Here is a 17,742-nt window from a genome sequence, read left to right on the forward strand (position 1 = left end):
ATTAGGCCAATGATGCTTTATTGTTTCAGTATTATCACTTTGTCAAAAACTTAATCAATAATTTTACCAAGGTGAAACTTGAGCATGTCTCTATGGAAGATAGCACGAGAATAATTTTGTTTTCCAAACTGAAAAGTACGAAAAAGAATGAGTGATATAAATTGTTGTTGTAACATATGTCGTAGTCAACTTCTCATTTTGATTCTCTAAGAGTATATTTTATTTCTAATAAAAAAATAGTTATAATTACACAATTCGAATTAATCAAACTGCTGGAAAAAAAATGTGCATTATGAAATTATAATCCACGCTAAAGGATTGTGAAATTTATAACACGAGATTGGAGTCAAAAGTACAATTTCATATTCATCAATGATTATGTTTTTTTTTTTTTTAAATTGAGTAATTAAAAATTAGTTTCTAATTATGGAACACTCTGTCGTAAAATAAGTTGGAATGTTTGTTATTCAGCAGAAATGATTGTTTGTTGAAAAGTTGTGGTCATAATTAATTTGACAAAAAGTACCAATTTTAAAATAAAACATCTTACAAAATTGATATAATAACTACGATACGAAATACATGAAATGTGACTAAAACTAGATGAATTAATTAAAAAAGATAGTAGTGAAACTTTCACAAAATATAATCGTTTACTAAAAATCATGATAAATAACATGTTATGATGTCGGAATGTATTTATACAAATGTTTAGTAATTCAAATAACCTATTTGAATGGATGGTGAAATAACATTCAAATTTGAATTTGTTATTGTTATATAGAAGTTCGAAAAGAAAATATATATGTTTTGAAGATGTGAAAGTGATGAAAAGCCCCTGAACCCTACAAATATATCACAAAACGAAAGGTAGCTGTAGTTGAAAGTCTATGACTGTTTGTTTAAACTGGGCCATAAACCAATGAGTAATGGTACTCCAAAAATATTTTATGATTGTTCTATTTTTGTCAAAAATAGAATATGTTGTGATGAACTTAGAAAACCGAGGTGGGAATAGAAAAGCTGAAACAGCGTTTGAGGGGTGCACGAGGTAAAAGCCTTCAGACTTTCTCCTTTTACTTTTCTAACCACAGCCCTCAATTTTACTTTACTTATACCCAACGTCATGATCAATCCCCAAATCTTTCCTGTGCACTAAAATTAATAAATAAATATATAATTGTTATAATATTCATAAATAATTTTAAATTGAGGAAAACGGTAGAACTTATAGGCCTTTCCATTTAGGTATGATTATCGAAAAAGACTCAATGAGAAGCTTCGTGTGGTAGTATTGAAATAAGATAAGAAGTAATCAAAAGCAGAATCTTACCTTTTCCAATAACGCCATTTTGCAAAACGAAGAAGCAAGTGTAAGCACCGTTGCTTTACACGCCTTTTTCAATATCCTTTTTCAAAGGTGCAACAAGCCAAAACTAGTTGTTCCGTAATTCGCTATGCAAATTATAATGCTATAATCACTTTTGGTAGTTACTTCGTCTATTTCATTTTTTTTTTGACGATGATATTTTGACAACATTTTTTGATAACTTTTTTTATAATGGGACACATGTTATTATTGATGTATTTGAATTTATGTTTAAAAAATTTTAAAAACAGACCAATGATATACTGTCACGTATATGTTATTAAAAAGTTGTTAAAAATAATTGTTAAAATAACTTTCTTTCTTTCCATTATCTTCTCTTCCACTGTTATTTTTATTTTTTTCATTACCTTTTTAACTACTACTCAATTCATACCAACAACTTATTAAGATACAAAGTTGGTAGTTGAGTTAAATATTTTATAATCATCCTCCTATTTCGTTTTTGGTGAGCCTGCGTAACGTTCCTCTTTGCTCAACGCCATCGTTTCTACTTCCTTAATGTAAAATACAACGAAAACGATAGGGTTTTATAACCTTTGTGAAGTATGGTGTTGTCGTATGTCGTATATTCTGCTTAAGAAAAGAGAGACAAGGAATGTTTCCATAATTAAGATTAGTAAAAGGGTTAGTAAAGTAAGTAATGATGTTAAGTGGAGCCAAGAATTGCATATACTAGGACAAAAATAAGTTCCTTTTTCAAAAGCCAACCCCAAAAGCAATCGATGATGGAGAAGGAGTTAGACCAAGATGGGAAGAGAAGAACGAAGATTCCGGAGCGATTTCATCAACATTGTTTGCTTCTGTTAATTATTAGTACCTTATATAAATATCTAATCCTTTCTTCTCTTAAATTGATGCCACAATGGTCCATTTTTTATCGTAAAATAATAGAGTGATGATGATATATTTCCTTAATCATTGCAAGATCATGATTCGGCATCCTTACTTGGTCAGTATTGAATGTTTTCTTTATCAGAAAAACGTATGGCATGAAAATTGCAGGGTATATATATCATGAAGTTAGATAGGAAAATTAATGAAACTAATCATTACAATAACTCTCGATTGATAATGAAAAAGGTGTACATGTACATCTACTTTCTCATCTGGTTGTATATTTATTGAAGGATGAAACAGAAATCATAAATTAACACCTGCATTTGCACGAGCACGAGCACGAGCACGAGCACGAGCATATCTGGTATGGGATGATTATAATGACCATTTCATAAGTCGCAAATGATAACAAACTGGGACATCGATTTGACAGAAATTTCATCAAACCTTTTTCTTATTATCACTTTTGGGATCGAAAGTAAGGCTCTTGGTGGTGATTAACATGAAAAGTAAGAAAAAAAACTCTGATTATTATACCCTTCAAAGCCTATAACAAAGCATGCATGCTGCAGTTTTCACTAAAGCGTTCAGTATTTGTACACGTTGGTGGACACTAGACAAGAAAACGAATGGTCACAGAGAGTGGAATCTTTGAGCCTTTTCTCCTTATTGCAACCCATTGTGTGACTTGTTTCATGGAACAACTTTTCCGTAACATCTTTCTATCTATACCTTCACTGGTATTCTTTATAAAAGGAACTAAGCACGAAACTTAGAAGATAAGAATAAGATGGATCGATTACAAAAAGGAAATTCGAGACCGAGGGACTAAGAGTAGCAAAAGAACTACCGAAAGATAAAGCAAAGGCAAAAGTTCAATCCCAGTACTGTGCAGATATTATGTTGTTTATTTACCACCTGCATAATTCAGATAAAGAGATGCATTGTCATAATATAAATCAAACACTTGAAGAAAATACAGTTAGATGCATAGGAACAGGAACCATACCTTTCTGCTTTTCGCACACTTTGGACAAGAAGGAAAGGAAAACGATAATCAGAGCAACACCGGCAATGAGTCCAATCAGTATGGCGAGTGTCTTCTCGATCTCATCATCATTGTGATTGCTGTCATCTGCATTTTTCATATTAAGTAAGAAAATTGGTAAAATAGTGCTGTAACAGTACACATAATCAAATTGAGTTATTATTCCCCGAATTCATCACCGATCTTGTGTACTGTATTAAGTGTAATATGCTTTTTTATTCTGTTCAAATGGTAATCTATTGTCATAGTTCTTGATGAAATCAAAGGGGCACATCATCATCGTCCAACAGTTGTTACTGGAATGAATGTCTGTGTAAACACTTTGACGAGGCAAAATCATGGTAGACCAAGCAAAAATTTGCACATCTACTTTTTCCCTTTTATATTCCCAGTATCAATTATCATTTATTCTCCTCGTTTGCTGAGCCTAAAGAATAACTTTCGATAAAGAATATAAAAAGGAGCACTGCAGCAGTTAAGCACATAGAAAATTCAGATATATACGTTCTTGAAAGAAGAAATGATGACAATCACATAATTTTGAATAAATAATTAGCTCACTCGCGTAAATTAAAGCCAAAAAGTTAACAGTTACACGAGTAATCTAGTGAACCCATCACTGACACTTAATGGAAATTTCCGATCTAGGACAAAAAATGATACCAACGAACCAAACAACAGACACCTTGTTGCCCACAAATACTGAGAAAAATGTACGATCTATATAAAAATACTTTACATGATTTATTTCATCAAACAAAAAACCGTAGTCTTACTTACCCTGTTCTTTCTCCCCTGTTCAAACATAAGTTGACGGTAACACACAGAACAGAACGTTTTTCTCTTGTAAAAGGAAACAGAGCGTGGAACTAAATTGAGTTCAAAAACACGTTACCATTTGCCAGATCAGTTTTCAGTTTCTACACCCAACTACGTACCACCTTTTTGAAGTGTGAAGTAACATCATAAAAACGAAATTCGAAAACTATTTAAGCAATGTCAATTTGTTTAATTAATTATTATTATTTTTTTAAAAACATAAAAAGTTAGAGAAATGATTAGTAACACACAAGGAAAGAAGAAAGTCGAAAGGGATGACCACACCACCGCGCACGGTGGAGCAGTTTTTACGCTTACCGTTATTATTAGGGCGCGAGTGAGAGCCACCCTGGGAGTAGCGCGCGTAGCATTTGGCGAGGTAAATCTCTGCCCAGGGGGAGGGCCCACAGTCGGTTTTGAGCCGTTGGATGGCACTGGAGAGACAATCCTGGCACTCGGTGGGACTCAAGTCACCGGTGCACTGCGCCACACCCTGAAAATCCCCATACGCGCTGGTCCTGAAGGTCTTGTAAGTCCCATCGGGCGTCTGCAAATACGCTAGCACAGCGTCCCTCCGAGTCAACGCGTCCGAGGTCAACCCAACGGACGGCCCACATTTCTTGGTCACCACCGTCTTGTCCTCCACTCCGACAAACGTCGCATTGTCGTACTTCACGAAACAGCCCTCGAGCTGCAACGCGCCGCCGCAGGAGGCGAAGCAGAGCGTGCCGAGCTGAGTGACCGCACGCGCCACGCAGCGCGAACACTGGTCGTTGTTGAGGTCGCCGCGGCACTGGAAGAGGCCGTAGACGGTGTCGGAGGAGGCGGCGGCAAGGGTGAAGTTGTTATAGTTGGCGAAGGAGGCCGAGTTGATGAGCGAGGTGAGGAGCGAGTTTACGGTGCTCTCGTAGGGCGAACCCGGCGTGTACTTGGGCTGGGAGCAACCGCCGAAGACGAAGGTGTCGATGGCGGAGGAAGATGGGGTTGCGAGGACGGAGAAGATGAAGAGGAGAAGGAGGCGATGCATGGTTGGGTTTGGCACGGTGCGTGCGTGGAAGCGAAGCGTGGTGTTGTGTTTTGGGGAGAGTGTTGTTATGTGAAGGTTGCTTCCGAGAGAATTTACGTAAGGAAGTCACCAAGTTGATGGAAGAAGAAGCTATTTATGGTTGTGGAAACAAAAGCAAGAAAAGTATACTCTGTTCTGTGCTTTAACTTACTAACTAATAATCTATGCATATGCATGTCTTCATTTCTTTTTTTATATATATATTACAGCTACGTCACAACTATATTTAAATTTATAAAAATTCAGTGAAAAACATTGATAGATTTTTCTTACAGGTGTTGTTATATTTTAGAAAATGGTTTATGTAAATATATATTGAATTTTGATGGGAAAGAGGTTGGGTTGAGTTAATGGCAGCGTGTATTGGTAGTGTTGTAGTGAGCAGATTAAGGTTGAAGTCAAAAAATGGTTAAGGGGGCTGGTAATGGTTGACTATAAAGGCAAAAAGCTGGAGTGAGTTTTACCTACTACTACTATTATTTTATGGACGGAACACACTCAGAAGATTTTTATAACAACTGATGTTTTATACAAAAACAACGTATATTATTAATGATTGATGTTTATACGTATATAATTTGATAGGTGTGGTGATAAAAAATTGGTGAAATTGTAATTTAGATGGGTCCTATGTGTAAAGAGAGTGAAGTTGGTATGAGAGTGCACATCGCATTCAGTGGTATAGACCACAGTTATTTTGCAAAAAATGTTGGTCCTTGGATTTTGTAATTGATAAGAACAGTTTGTTTGAATGGGAGTGTGTGTGTGTGTGACATTTGGCTTATATATTTCCTTTTCTTTTCACGACATCACTAATTATTTGGGTCTTCCACTGTTAGACCAGCACCACCTACAATTCAAACTAATATTAAATCTTCAATCTCATGTTCCAATGGCTGATCCAGGTGGAAAGGGGAAAGGGATAACATCAAAATAACAACAATAATTATTATAATTTTTCTTTATATAATATTTTTTTATTGTTTGAGTTTTCATCTAAATGACATGTATATATAATTTGTCCAGGTTGTGATGAGATGACGTAATTAATAGATGGTTGTGTTTGCAATTGGGATTTTAAAGATGCAGTTGGATCCTTCAATGAAACCTAACATTCTTAAACATCCACAAATGCTAACATTTCGTTTCAAATTTTCCATTTATCATACCTCTCAAAATAGATAAAGTTAATTACTTGAGATTTGCACACTATAAGAAAATAATATTCTTTTAATTAAAAAATATTTTCAGTAGCGTGTATATTAATTTTCTCTGAAGAAATATGGCCTATTCAAACACGTGCGAGCTCAACCTTCACTTAGACATCTTTCATTGGAACTTTTAGTTTCTGCAGAATATGTATATTACAATTTACTGCACAACTTCCTTCTGTACAAAGCCAAAGAGGCATATATATATATATATATATATATATATATATATATATAGATTGTAATTATTAATTTTAGAAGTGTAAAACATATTTTATTATTTTTATATAAAATTTCATTTGTGATATATTGAGAATTTATTTTGTACCAACTAAATATTATGAAATCAAAATTGATTTGTAGAAAATAAATTATAGTTCTATTAAGATACAACTATTTTGAATAAAAACAAACATTAAAAGTGAATTATTGAGTGAAAAAAGAAGTAAAAACAGCATATTTATGTATACAAAATATAAGTAACTTATTTAATTAAATAATAAACATATTACTTAATTAAACTGTGTGCCTAAAAATATATCTATCTTATTCTTTATCGCTTTAATTGTATTAATTAATATTTCTCTTTATAGAATTAAACAGCCATACGAAGATAAAAACTGAAAAAAAACATAATAAATATTTTTTTAAAAAAGTCATATTTTGTAGTGAGTAAAAACATACTTAAATTTGTATATTTTTACTCTTTAGACTTTAAGTAAAGAAGAGCATCGTCAAAACTATATAAAAGGCAGCATTAGTCACATATATAATCGACATGAAATCTTAACAAAAAAAAGTACATCTTTTAAAATTTCCTAATTTAACGCTATTACGTATTATTGGCATTTTTTTGACACATTTAGCTGACCTATTAAGTTCCTGTTTGAACATAATAATAATAATAATAATAATAATAATAATAATAATAATAATAATAATAATAATAATAATAATAATAATAATAGCCTTCATGATCTAATTATAATATCCACAAACAATAATAGAATCTCTATCGTTGCCTTGCCACTCTTTTTATTTTGGTCCATTATTTGTACAAAATGCACATATAAAAAACACAACCTATGTTTTATCTCATTTAAATACAACTTTAATGAAGTATATTTTATCTTATAAAAAAAATTAACAAAATTATTTTGAATGAATATAGAATTATTTTGTTCGACTCTAAATTTATTTATCAATTATCTTAAATTACTTAATATAAGACTACAATCACATAATTTATATTGGTAAAAGAATTAAATCTGGCATGGCATTTGCTAGCTGGCAATTGTAATTGTTTGAGGTGGGCCCACAACATAACACAAGAACCCCCGTGAGTCATAAAAAGTAGTTCATCAAAATTATTTGAGGTAGATGGACATGTCCTTATTCAATTTAATCTATAAAGCAACAATTATCATTAAATTATTCACATTTTTATTCTTAATTAGGATTAAATTATTCATCTTTTAATGGATAAACGCCAGAGGATTTCAAATATTAACGATAAATATTTTCTTTATTACATTATTTTTTTAATCTTATATAAATATTTTTTTTTATTTTTAATCTCAGTTAAGCCTAATTAGAGTCATTTGGTGATGTATGTGAATATTAAAAACATACTCCTATTTTTCCAATATAAAACATTATAAAACCATTGACTTTAACATTGAATTTAATTAGATACATATATAAAAAAATTAGAAAGCAATAATAAATATAAATAAAGTTCACACTTAGTTTGGTTGAGTCTAGAACAAATCTAAAATGAAAATAAGGCTGCATCAAAAAAATAAGGCATGAGAAATAATTTTGGAAATTGTAATTTTCATTTTATTTATCTCTTTTAGTATATATATATATATATATATATATATATATATATATATATATATATAATTTCTATTTTATTTTTTTTATTTATATTTTACTATCAGAACACTGTATAACCCACGTGTTCATTTTTCTTGAACTAAGTAAAATTTAGTATATTTGAATCTCGGGGTGAAATATACTATTGAAAATATAAAAAAATATTACAGTTAAACTAAAAATAAGAATATATTCAATCAAACAAAAAAAAAAATACTGATTTGACTTAAATGAGATTTAAAGATAATAAGAAGTAAAAGTATAATTTTTTTTTGTAATAATTCATTCTTTGGATTGATATGGAAAGAAAAATCTAAATCCTCTTTAATTTTGTTAAAGAAATTTATGTTATACATTATATAATGTTTGGAAGTTTTAAATTGAATAAAAATAACACCAACTTAATTATATAATAAAATATAAAATTGAAATATAATTAAAGTTAAGTTTCTTGTCATGTTATTAAAGTTAAGTTTAGTTAGTTTTAAGGAAAATGATCTTTTGACACCAATTTTTGACACTATTTTGACCCTGCACACATATCAAAACGTGGTTGGACAATTTTAAATTAAAAAAAGTGAGACAAGAACATATTTGGAAGAAAAAAATCAAAGCTTTTTTAAAAATTTGAAATCGTCCAATCACATTTTGACACGTGTGCAGTGTCAAAATGGTGTTAAAAAATTGGTGTCAAAATATCATTTTCCTAGTTTTAAAGTATATTTCTTCTTACATCATAAAAATAAATTATTTTATTTTAAGTTTTCACTTTTTTTCCCCTTTAGCAAATATATGAGAAGATTACAAGAAGTTGGAAACTTGTGTTACAATTAATGCAAAAGGTATTAGAATTGATTGATGTTTACGCAGTTGTATGGACAGATTAGCTGAAAGTGAACAGAAGATGTTTAGTGTCTAAGCATAGTTGTTAGTTTTGTGCTAATCCTATAGTTGGCAAAAAGCATATAATCATTCACACCAAACAAACAAACATGAAATTTGCTAGAAACACAAGATATTGCACAAAAAAGGCATCCAAACTTAAGCGTGACAAATTCTTACCAAAACCCACTATTACAATAGTTATTAGAACTGGACAAAGACGTTTCTCCGTCCCTCCAATACACGTTAGAGTGAGAAGCTTCGTTGCCTTCTAACTGTTCGAGAAAAAGCCTCAATGGTCAATTCAACCCAAACGAAGCTGACTGATATCGATTACACTACCAAGAAACCCTCATGCACATCACTACGATTTTCCACGGATAATAATAAATTTGAAACACCTGCAGAAAGACCACGCCATTTTAAGTTTCAACATTTTCAATTGGTCCTCAAGCATGTGATGTGCTTCTGAAAATTATGCGCAACATTGACTCATTCGCCAAGTTATTCAACGAATAGAAAGATGTATGTGTGGATGAAATTAAGATAAATTAAAAGTTCTATTGTGTTTTGTATTTTAGTGTCAGAATTTAGCATGAAAAAAGGTCACAAACATAAGGATACCCTACCATCACAGGGGATTAGAGAAGGGGAAATAGTAAAACAGACACAACAACATGTCACCTTCAGTAGACAACCCTAAATAAACTTTAATTTTGGAGAGTGTTCTTTTTGTTTGTGAGAAAATAGATAAAATAAAGAAGTGAAAATAGTCATGTACGCATGAAAATAGATAATATGACTCAAAACGATTAGAAGTTTCACATCGATTAAAAATAAGATAAATTTAAAATATATAAATAGATATAAATTTCATTTTATAATTTGTAGGAATTATTTTTCTATGCTTTGTGTATTTATAAGTACAAGATAACCAAGAATTTTGTGAGGGAAATCTGTGTTTGATGGAAAAGTTTGATTAGGTATTCCAATTTCCACCTATCAAATATAGCATGAAAAGAAGAGAAGCAAAGCACCCAAGCAACTTCAATTATTTAGTCTTCTTTTAACTTGTCGGGCAATAAGAAAATTTATTTATTTATTCCTCATCACGTAAGAACAAAAAATATAAAAGCTCATAAATTAATGGCCTAGACTTCTTTTTATGAACAACATTGGAAAGTGGAATTTCTTTTCGTGCTTTATCTGTGTGCATTTTCGTTTAATTATAGAACCATTACATTCATCTCCAGTAATCAAATTCTACAGCCAGAGTGTAATTTTTCCACTGAAACTTAGACTTTTTCAACGTTTTTCTATATTGTCCGTTCAAGTCAACCTTCAAAGGGTGAGTTCGTTGATCATCATTAAAGTAAATAAATAGTTTGAAATTTCATCACCTTAACTTGCCAATATAGATAAGAAATTCTGCAAACTTAATGAGTAGTCAATTATGTGGCTTTGGGATTGCAAATCTTACGTCTTATATACTTCCATATGAATCCGTGAAATTATGATAAAGTTTGGTCCAAACACTGAGGTGAGTATAGAAAGATTTCCATTTTTAAATTAAAGAAATAATTGAAGTTGATATTGAATTAATATAAGAAAAATGATTTTTTGAGATTCATAATTAATTTTTTATATTTATTTAATATTATCTTTAATTAATTTTTTTTCTCTTCTTTATTGAAAGAATACTAAAATTTATACTTTTATGACTATTTTTTTCTTCTACTTGTACTGTGATAAATGTAAAAATGTGTTAAGATACCATTATACTATATAATATGAGATTGTAGTTGAATAAGACGAAGTTGATTGATGCCTACGCATGAAGCAAGGTCCCATAATTGACTAAATAGAAACAGAATTCCTTCAAACACGTCTAAGCACAATCTCCATATACGTGGTCAAGTCATTGTACGAAACATGACACATTAAATACATCTCTCTTTTTTTATTTTTATTTTTCTTTCTTTTCCCCCAGAAATAGGTAAAAAAAGAAGGGTGAAAGTAATCATGGTTGGTTTCAATGATTGAGCAGTAATATATTTACAAAACGCTTAAACAATCGACGTATTGTTTAAGTTTCAATCTTTGTTTCTCACCACACAGAAACACAAACACAAACGGTTGGTGGGTGCAGTAGCTGATTGGTGAGGAGTGAGCATTGGGTGTTCCATCAAAGGAAAAAGAAAAGCGAAAGAGCATTGCAAGAGAGAAGGAAAGTCACCTCAAGAGTTCAATAATGAAAGGGGCAAAGCCATTGGTTTCATTGATCACTATGGAAGTGAGTGTTGTGTAATATTTTTTGTTTACATGACAAGTTATGAGCATTTTTGTCTTTGACTTGTGATGTGCCTCCACAAGAACACATCACCACAACTCTACATTAGGCTTTCTGGCTCAACTTCCGACCAAAAAGCCAATTTCATTTTGCCCCTACGGATAAGGTTTTGCTATTGCATCACTGATTTATTATGCTCAATCAATCAATAATGAATTTATTACCTTTGCATGAATGAATGCATTGCCCAATTTAGCGTTGATTGAATCTCTGTCTGCATTCTATATGGTATCATTACCCTAATATATGTACACACAAACTTCAAGGATGCGATGGGAAACATGCACATAAATTATTGAAAACCAACCCATGCTGCTATTGCTAGCTACATAAGAACTTTGGATTCAGCGTATCACAGCCACGTGAAACTTTCATATATCAGTCTATTCATTCTATTAATGCAACAAAGGTTTCACTACAGCAAACCCCATGAAGTAAAACTTGAGTGTGTTAAGAAAAGGAAATACAGGAACACAGATATTAGGGTTTTAAAGGTTAGAGACTACAAAACCAGTATCAGATATCAGACTAAAATCAATTAATGTTCTTTTGTTTTTTCTCTGGTGAGTGCCTGTGAAGAGGAAGAATGGTATATAAAATGAATGGATGGACATTTTTCCTTTTCTTTTTTCTTCTGTAAATCAGTGCTGTAGACAGCTCCACATTTGTATTATCACTTGTACTCAAAAGACTCGTATACTCTCACATGTCCCTGCCACTCATTATTATGAATAATGTTTGCTCAATAAAATTGACAAAAATGTCTTCTTCCCCATCTCATCATGCCTTGTATCCATCTTCGCAATTCGTATATATCACCATGCTTACAAGATCAATCACCATGTTATAATGTATTATTCCTTTTCCCTCTATGACTATCATCAATTCCTGTTGCCATGTATATTAACTATTCCATTTTCCATTTATGCTTTAGATTTTATACCTGGTTGTGTACTCCCACAGTACAGTGCAGTATATTCCACACCATCGACCAACAACATAGTGGAAGCAAATGAAACACATGTACACATTGTATACCTTCAACTAAATCAAGGCCAAATCATTATAAATCAAGGCCAAATCATTATATATTTTTAAGTACTATAATGTTTCAATTTTCAATTCTTTTTAATCTATGCATCGAGTCATTATCACAACTAGTTGATTCTGCTCCAAACCTCACTATTGGACAAACATGATACAAATACCGTCCTCTCTGTCTTCCCTTTTTTAAATTGGAATTATTGTCAATGAAACAACGCAAGTGGATTTGGTAAAACTCACCATTTTGCTCTTTCCCGCAAGATTCCATGACTTCAAAAATAGTGTTCTTTTTTTTTTCTTTTTTTTTTATCAACTGGAGTAAGTTTTCCCTTTTACTTATTGCCACAATTTTTTTTATCAGAGAACCTTCCCTCACTCTTTTTGAGTTCACTTTTAAATTCAATTCTTGTGAACCTATGTCTTCAGATAATGATTGCTATGACATACGACATTTACCATAATTATGTGATCCATGTATGAAATGATTTTATGGGTTGAATTTCTACTTGATTGCCTATTGTCATCACATCCGCTCCTACGTCATTTCCAACAATGTAGTGCAAGGAATTTGAAGGTCTATACGGAAATGTAGAATGTTGGATTGTCAACAATTATTGCAGTTTGAGGGTTATAAGCTTTAAACATAGGAATTTGGATTACCATCAGTTTTTGCATTTTCATTATGGGAAATACTAAAAAAAATTGTTGTGCCATTCTATCCCGGATCCTGAGAATTTAGATAATTCAATAATGTGTTTATTCAGATCTAGATTGTATCTAATTAGATAAATAAGTCACCCAAAGAAAGTATGACTCTGTTTGAATCCATTAAAAGAGGTGGAATAAATAGAAATGCAAACAAAAGTTATATTATATTATATTCAATTATATTAATTATTTTTTAAATTAGACAACTAATAGAGATATCAATTAAGAAATCTATGGATTAATTATTATTGAAAAGTAGAATTAATAAATAATATGAAAAGCATAATTTTAAAAAACACAATTTCATTAAAAGTACTTCTAAGCTACACCCTTTCATACGGTAAAAACATCATGATTTTTGGAAACCAAGTTGGAAAAACAATTCAATGACAAATTGAATGTTATCCCACAAGATTAGGATCAAAGTACGTATACGGCTCACACCTACACAAATGAATACATAACACACTTCCACAAATTAGAATCCATAGTAAAGACAGCTTCAACACCATTCACAATAAATTTTCAAGGATACGATGGTCGCTCTTTAATTGCTCCAGGGTTCATAAGCAAGTGGTCCATAATTACATTTATAAGTGTGTTAACCCACAAAAGGGATTATCGATCGAATACAACTATATACATTATTATCTTTTGATTCTCGCCTGAATTACATGATACAACATCTCAGCACCAGCCCCTTTTGGTCAATCCTGCCATCTTCATTGCCTGAAAGTCATACAATTGCAAACCTTAAGATTCGTAAGACAAATGCAAACCTTCTCTAACAACCGAGTACAAGTTGCAAGAATCATATCACGGCAGCTTATAAGATAGTTATCACAAGCTAAAAGATAGGAGTTTAATATTTTTTTTTATCTAGTTTATGTACATTTTCTTATTACGGCTTACTAAGCTGTTGCAACCTAAATGGGACTGGATTAAATGACACCAATCATCAAATTTAGTAAATAATATCTGTTACTTTATTAACCCGACTGTTATAAAAGCATGACCACATATATATACATACATAGACTTAAACATTCACAGATATGTAATCAGATTGCAGCTGATTACTTTATTTTAGAAAATATGTAAGTTAAAATAAACCGGGGTGATGAAATATCAGATAATTTTTCAATCAGATGAAATTTTGTAAACTTGATCTACTCGAGATTTGACAATACAATAGTGTGTATGTGTACTTCGACATCAATTTATAGTTACACAATGATCATGTTAGGCACTGCTTTTGTAACTTTTAGCTAAAATATAATTGAAATATACTTGTCAAAGATTCAAGTCTATAAATATCAAATCCAGGGAATACCCACACGGATGAAATACATGTCTCAAGTAACAAAACAAGGTACAAACAAAAATTCCTAACTGGCTCAGAACAATCCATCAGAAAATATATTCTCAAGCTATTCTAAATTAAATGCTGAATAGCTCAGAAGTAATTAGTCACATCTTCATGTTTTCAATGACCTCATTTCCAAAGCAATACAAGCAAGAGGATCAACACTCTTAATCATCTATGGCAATCAACATTCAATCACTTAACCTAAAGTTCACATACAATAACTTGTCTTGTCGATAGGAATATCCAACAAAGATTCCATCACTTTATCCAACGGATAAAAATTTCACATCCAATTACTTATTGATATGAAACTACGAAAATCCAGCTAACTTTGTAAGCCATCTCTCCACTCAACAGAAAAAACTAAATTTGATGAAAAAACACAGCAATGGATAAAACACAGATGAAATTATAGAAAGGGTAATTAGTAACAACAATCAAAAATAAGATTGACACACCTTCAGGTGGCTGAGCTAGCTTCCGATTTTGTGGAGACATCATTTCTTTCTTCAATTGCATCAAAATGTCTTCCATTGTACACTCTCTTTGCCAATTAGCAAGCATAGGAAACAGATGTGGCTCAACCTGGAAATTCAGATATAAGATCAAATTCAATCACGCAACGAAAAGGAATCCTTAATAAAAATGGTACCTACCACTCCAGTTTCGTGATTGACACAAGTCATGTTAATCCTAGTCTGAAATCTAACAGATGGTGGATTTTCTGGATAACCCTTGCCACAAAATAATTTCAGCTGGTAGATACGCCCTTCATGAACAGTCTGGTAAAAGAACAAGATGGCAAATTCATCAAAAACAATATTTTGTTTCGGCAGATACTATTTCTACAAAGCAGCAAGAAGGCAGTACGCATAACCTCTGTATGGAATTAATTAATGATTAATTAAACAATATTAGTAGTTACAAATACAATTTAAACAGTGGCTAAGAGAAATAAGTATCTAAATTACATGGTGTACCATAAAAAAGGGCGACTTCAAAGGAACCATCGCCCATAAGGCCATAACCATTTAGTTACCAAAGCAATGTTCTACGAAACCAAATCGCTGATACCAATACACCCCCCATTCTGATTAAAAAATAATAAGTTCCCAAATTAGACACAGACACCAAACTTAGCTAACACAACAATGATGAAGTGTATTTTCATAAAAATCGAAAGGCATAAATAGAGAGCCGTACTGCCTTAGGCTAATAAATTTTTAGAAAAACAATAAGTTCAGCAATTTTGCCAAGAGGTTTTCACTGCATCAAGTGTACCAGAGTTGATCCAAAGAACAGAACAGCTTACACCAGGGGGGCCAATAATAGTTCCGGTCCATGACTGCATGTATATATCATCAGCATCATCCATTCCATAGCTAACGGTTCCATCTCCAATTCCCTTCTCACCTCTCTCTAGTTCTTCCAATAATCTGAAATTCCTAGGAACTGCATACGTAGACCAGAAATTTTAACATAGGAGTAAAACTATAAATCTACATTCAAGAAAAAAACAGTTGCAATCAAAGATGAGCACAATTCAATGATCAGTGATAAATTACATTTACAAGTTAGAAAAAAGGGATAGTGTGCAAATCAATTCACTAACATTAAGTTGCAGTCCACAAATCTGGAGTATATGTTTGTCACTTATGAACATCTCAGTTCACACATCCACTATAATTCATAAAAGGAGAATGAGTGGATCCAAATACTGTCAAGTTTAGTAGCAAAGTTATTTAATTGCCAGCCTGATTTTAGCCCGAGAGATCAAGCTGGCATTGTAGTAGACCGCAAGTGAGCAAGCTTGCCTGATTTCAGTTAAAAAACAAGTGCCCTAATTTTAAATTATTAATAACATGTCCTTATTGTCGTGTGACCCATTCGGACAAAGTTCATATAATTACTCCTCATCAATTATAAGGATCCAAACGGAAACACTTCAACCAGTTAACTACTAAGGAAATATTTTTAGACACTAGATTCCCATGAAATTTCCTAGCAGACAACAAGATCCCTCCTATAGTTTCCTGCTCCCGACCGTAGAACGTTTTTCATAATCTCAATTTTTGGCACCACGTCCCCGGAATCAGTGTATTATTTGCAAGGTTGCAATCATAATAATAGTTTACGTGTAGAGAGATTTTAATTAGAGAAATTAATAGAATTGCATCACCACTCCCCTCCACAGTTTTTCCTAATTTTACTTCCATTCTTTCAATCTTTGTATTTAAATTATTTTCTAACCTTATACAGGAATGATGACAAAGTGAGTGACATAGTAGAAGACAGGACAACAATGCAGCAAGATACAATTAAATATTCAGAGAATACGCTAGAGCGTGGCACCTAAGTTTCCAAGCTAAGTTAACGGAGCAGCAAAGAACTTTATGTACAATCTCAGCAAGCAACAACATTAAAAGAGGAAGTATTCTCTAATAAATAGAAACAAAGAAAACTCAACCCTTACAAAAATAAAGGCTTTTTATTTCTATTTCTTAGCTTTTTCTGTTTGTTTATCATACGGCTAGTTTCTGGTTTATGTTAATGATATAGCACATACATATTCAACACGATCACAACTCCAGACACAGTATTTGTATCATCATTGGGCATACACAACAGCTGCACTCCTAGACCAACGAACCCCGTTTGGAAGTATATAAAAGAAATAGATGCAAACAGAAGGTTTATATTATATTCAGAACAAGCAGAAAGTCCTTCGTAATTAGAGTGAAGAGAGAAACAACCTCCAAAAAAATAGGAAAAAGAAAGGAAAGAAGAAGAAAAAGAGATAACAGGAAATTGAGTACTGACCGACGACAGTGGATGGTTCGGAACCCATTGTTGAAGATGAATTCGATTTTGGAAGAGAAGAGGGTAGGGTTTTAGAATTGTGGGGATAGAGAAGAAAGTCACAAAGTTAGAGAGAGAGAGAAGGCGTGAATGTGATCCTGATTGAAGATGACTAAGACTCAAGTATAACAGCTGTAACAAAAAGTAGAAGTCCGTTACACCAACACCAACATGTACTACTACTGTATCTATATTAATTAACTAATGCTAACAATTAATATATTAATATAGTAATACTTAGTGCAGTAGAGTATACAAAGCCTACCCTACACCTACGT

General features: G+C 32.1%; 2 protein-coding genes across 2 annotated transcripts; both read right to left on the minus strand.

Annotated features, from left to right (window-relative positions):
- Positions 1-2,652: 2,652 nt before the first annotated feature.
- Positions 2,653-5,306, minus strand: LOC106765498 (cysteine-rich repeat secretory protein 12). Its single transcript, XM_014650143.2, has 3 exons — positions 4,413-5,306; positions 3,237-3,362; positions 2,653-3,145 (listed from the first exon to the last, which is right to left on the minus strand). Exons 1-3 carry the CDS (start codon positions 5,119-5,121, stop codon positions 3,135-3,137), a joined length of 846 nt encoding a protein of 281 aa, XP_014505629.1. The 5' UTR covers positions 5,122-5,306; the 3' UTR covers positions 2,653-3,134.
- Positions 5,307-13,693: 8,387 nt separating this feature from the next.
- On the minus strand, positions 13,694-17,581 carry LOC106766784 (ubiquitin-conjugating enzyme E2 variant 1A). The gene is made up of 5 exons (XM_014651541.2): positions 17,426-17,581; positions 15,918-16,057; positions 15,262-15,387; positions 15,064-15,190; positions 13,694-13,965 (listed from the first exon to the last, which is right to left on the minus strand). Exons 1-5 carry the CDS (start codon positions 17,451-17,453, stop codon positions 13,907-13,909), a joined length of 480 nt encoding a protein of 159 aa, XP_014507027.1. The 5' UTR covers positions 17,454-17,581; the 3' UTR covers positions 13,694-13,906.
- Positions 17,582-17,742: the final 161 nt, after the last annotated feature.

The sequence above is a fragment of the Vigna radiata genome, chromosome 7 (assembly GCF_000741045.1).
Source record: "Vigna radiata var. radiata cultivar VC1973A chromosome 7, Vradiata_ver6, whole genome shotgun sequence".
NCBI lineage: Eukaryota > Viridiplantae > Streptophyta > Magnoliopsida > Fabales > Fabaceae > Vigna > Vigna radiata.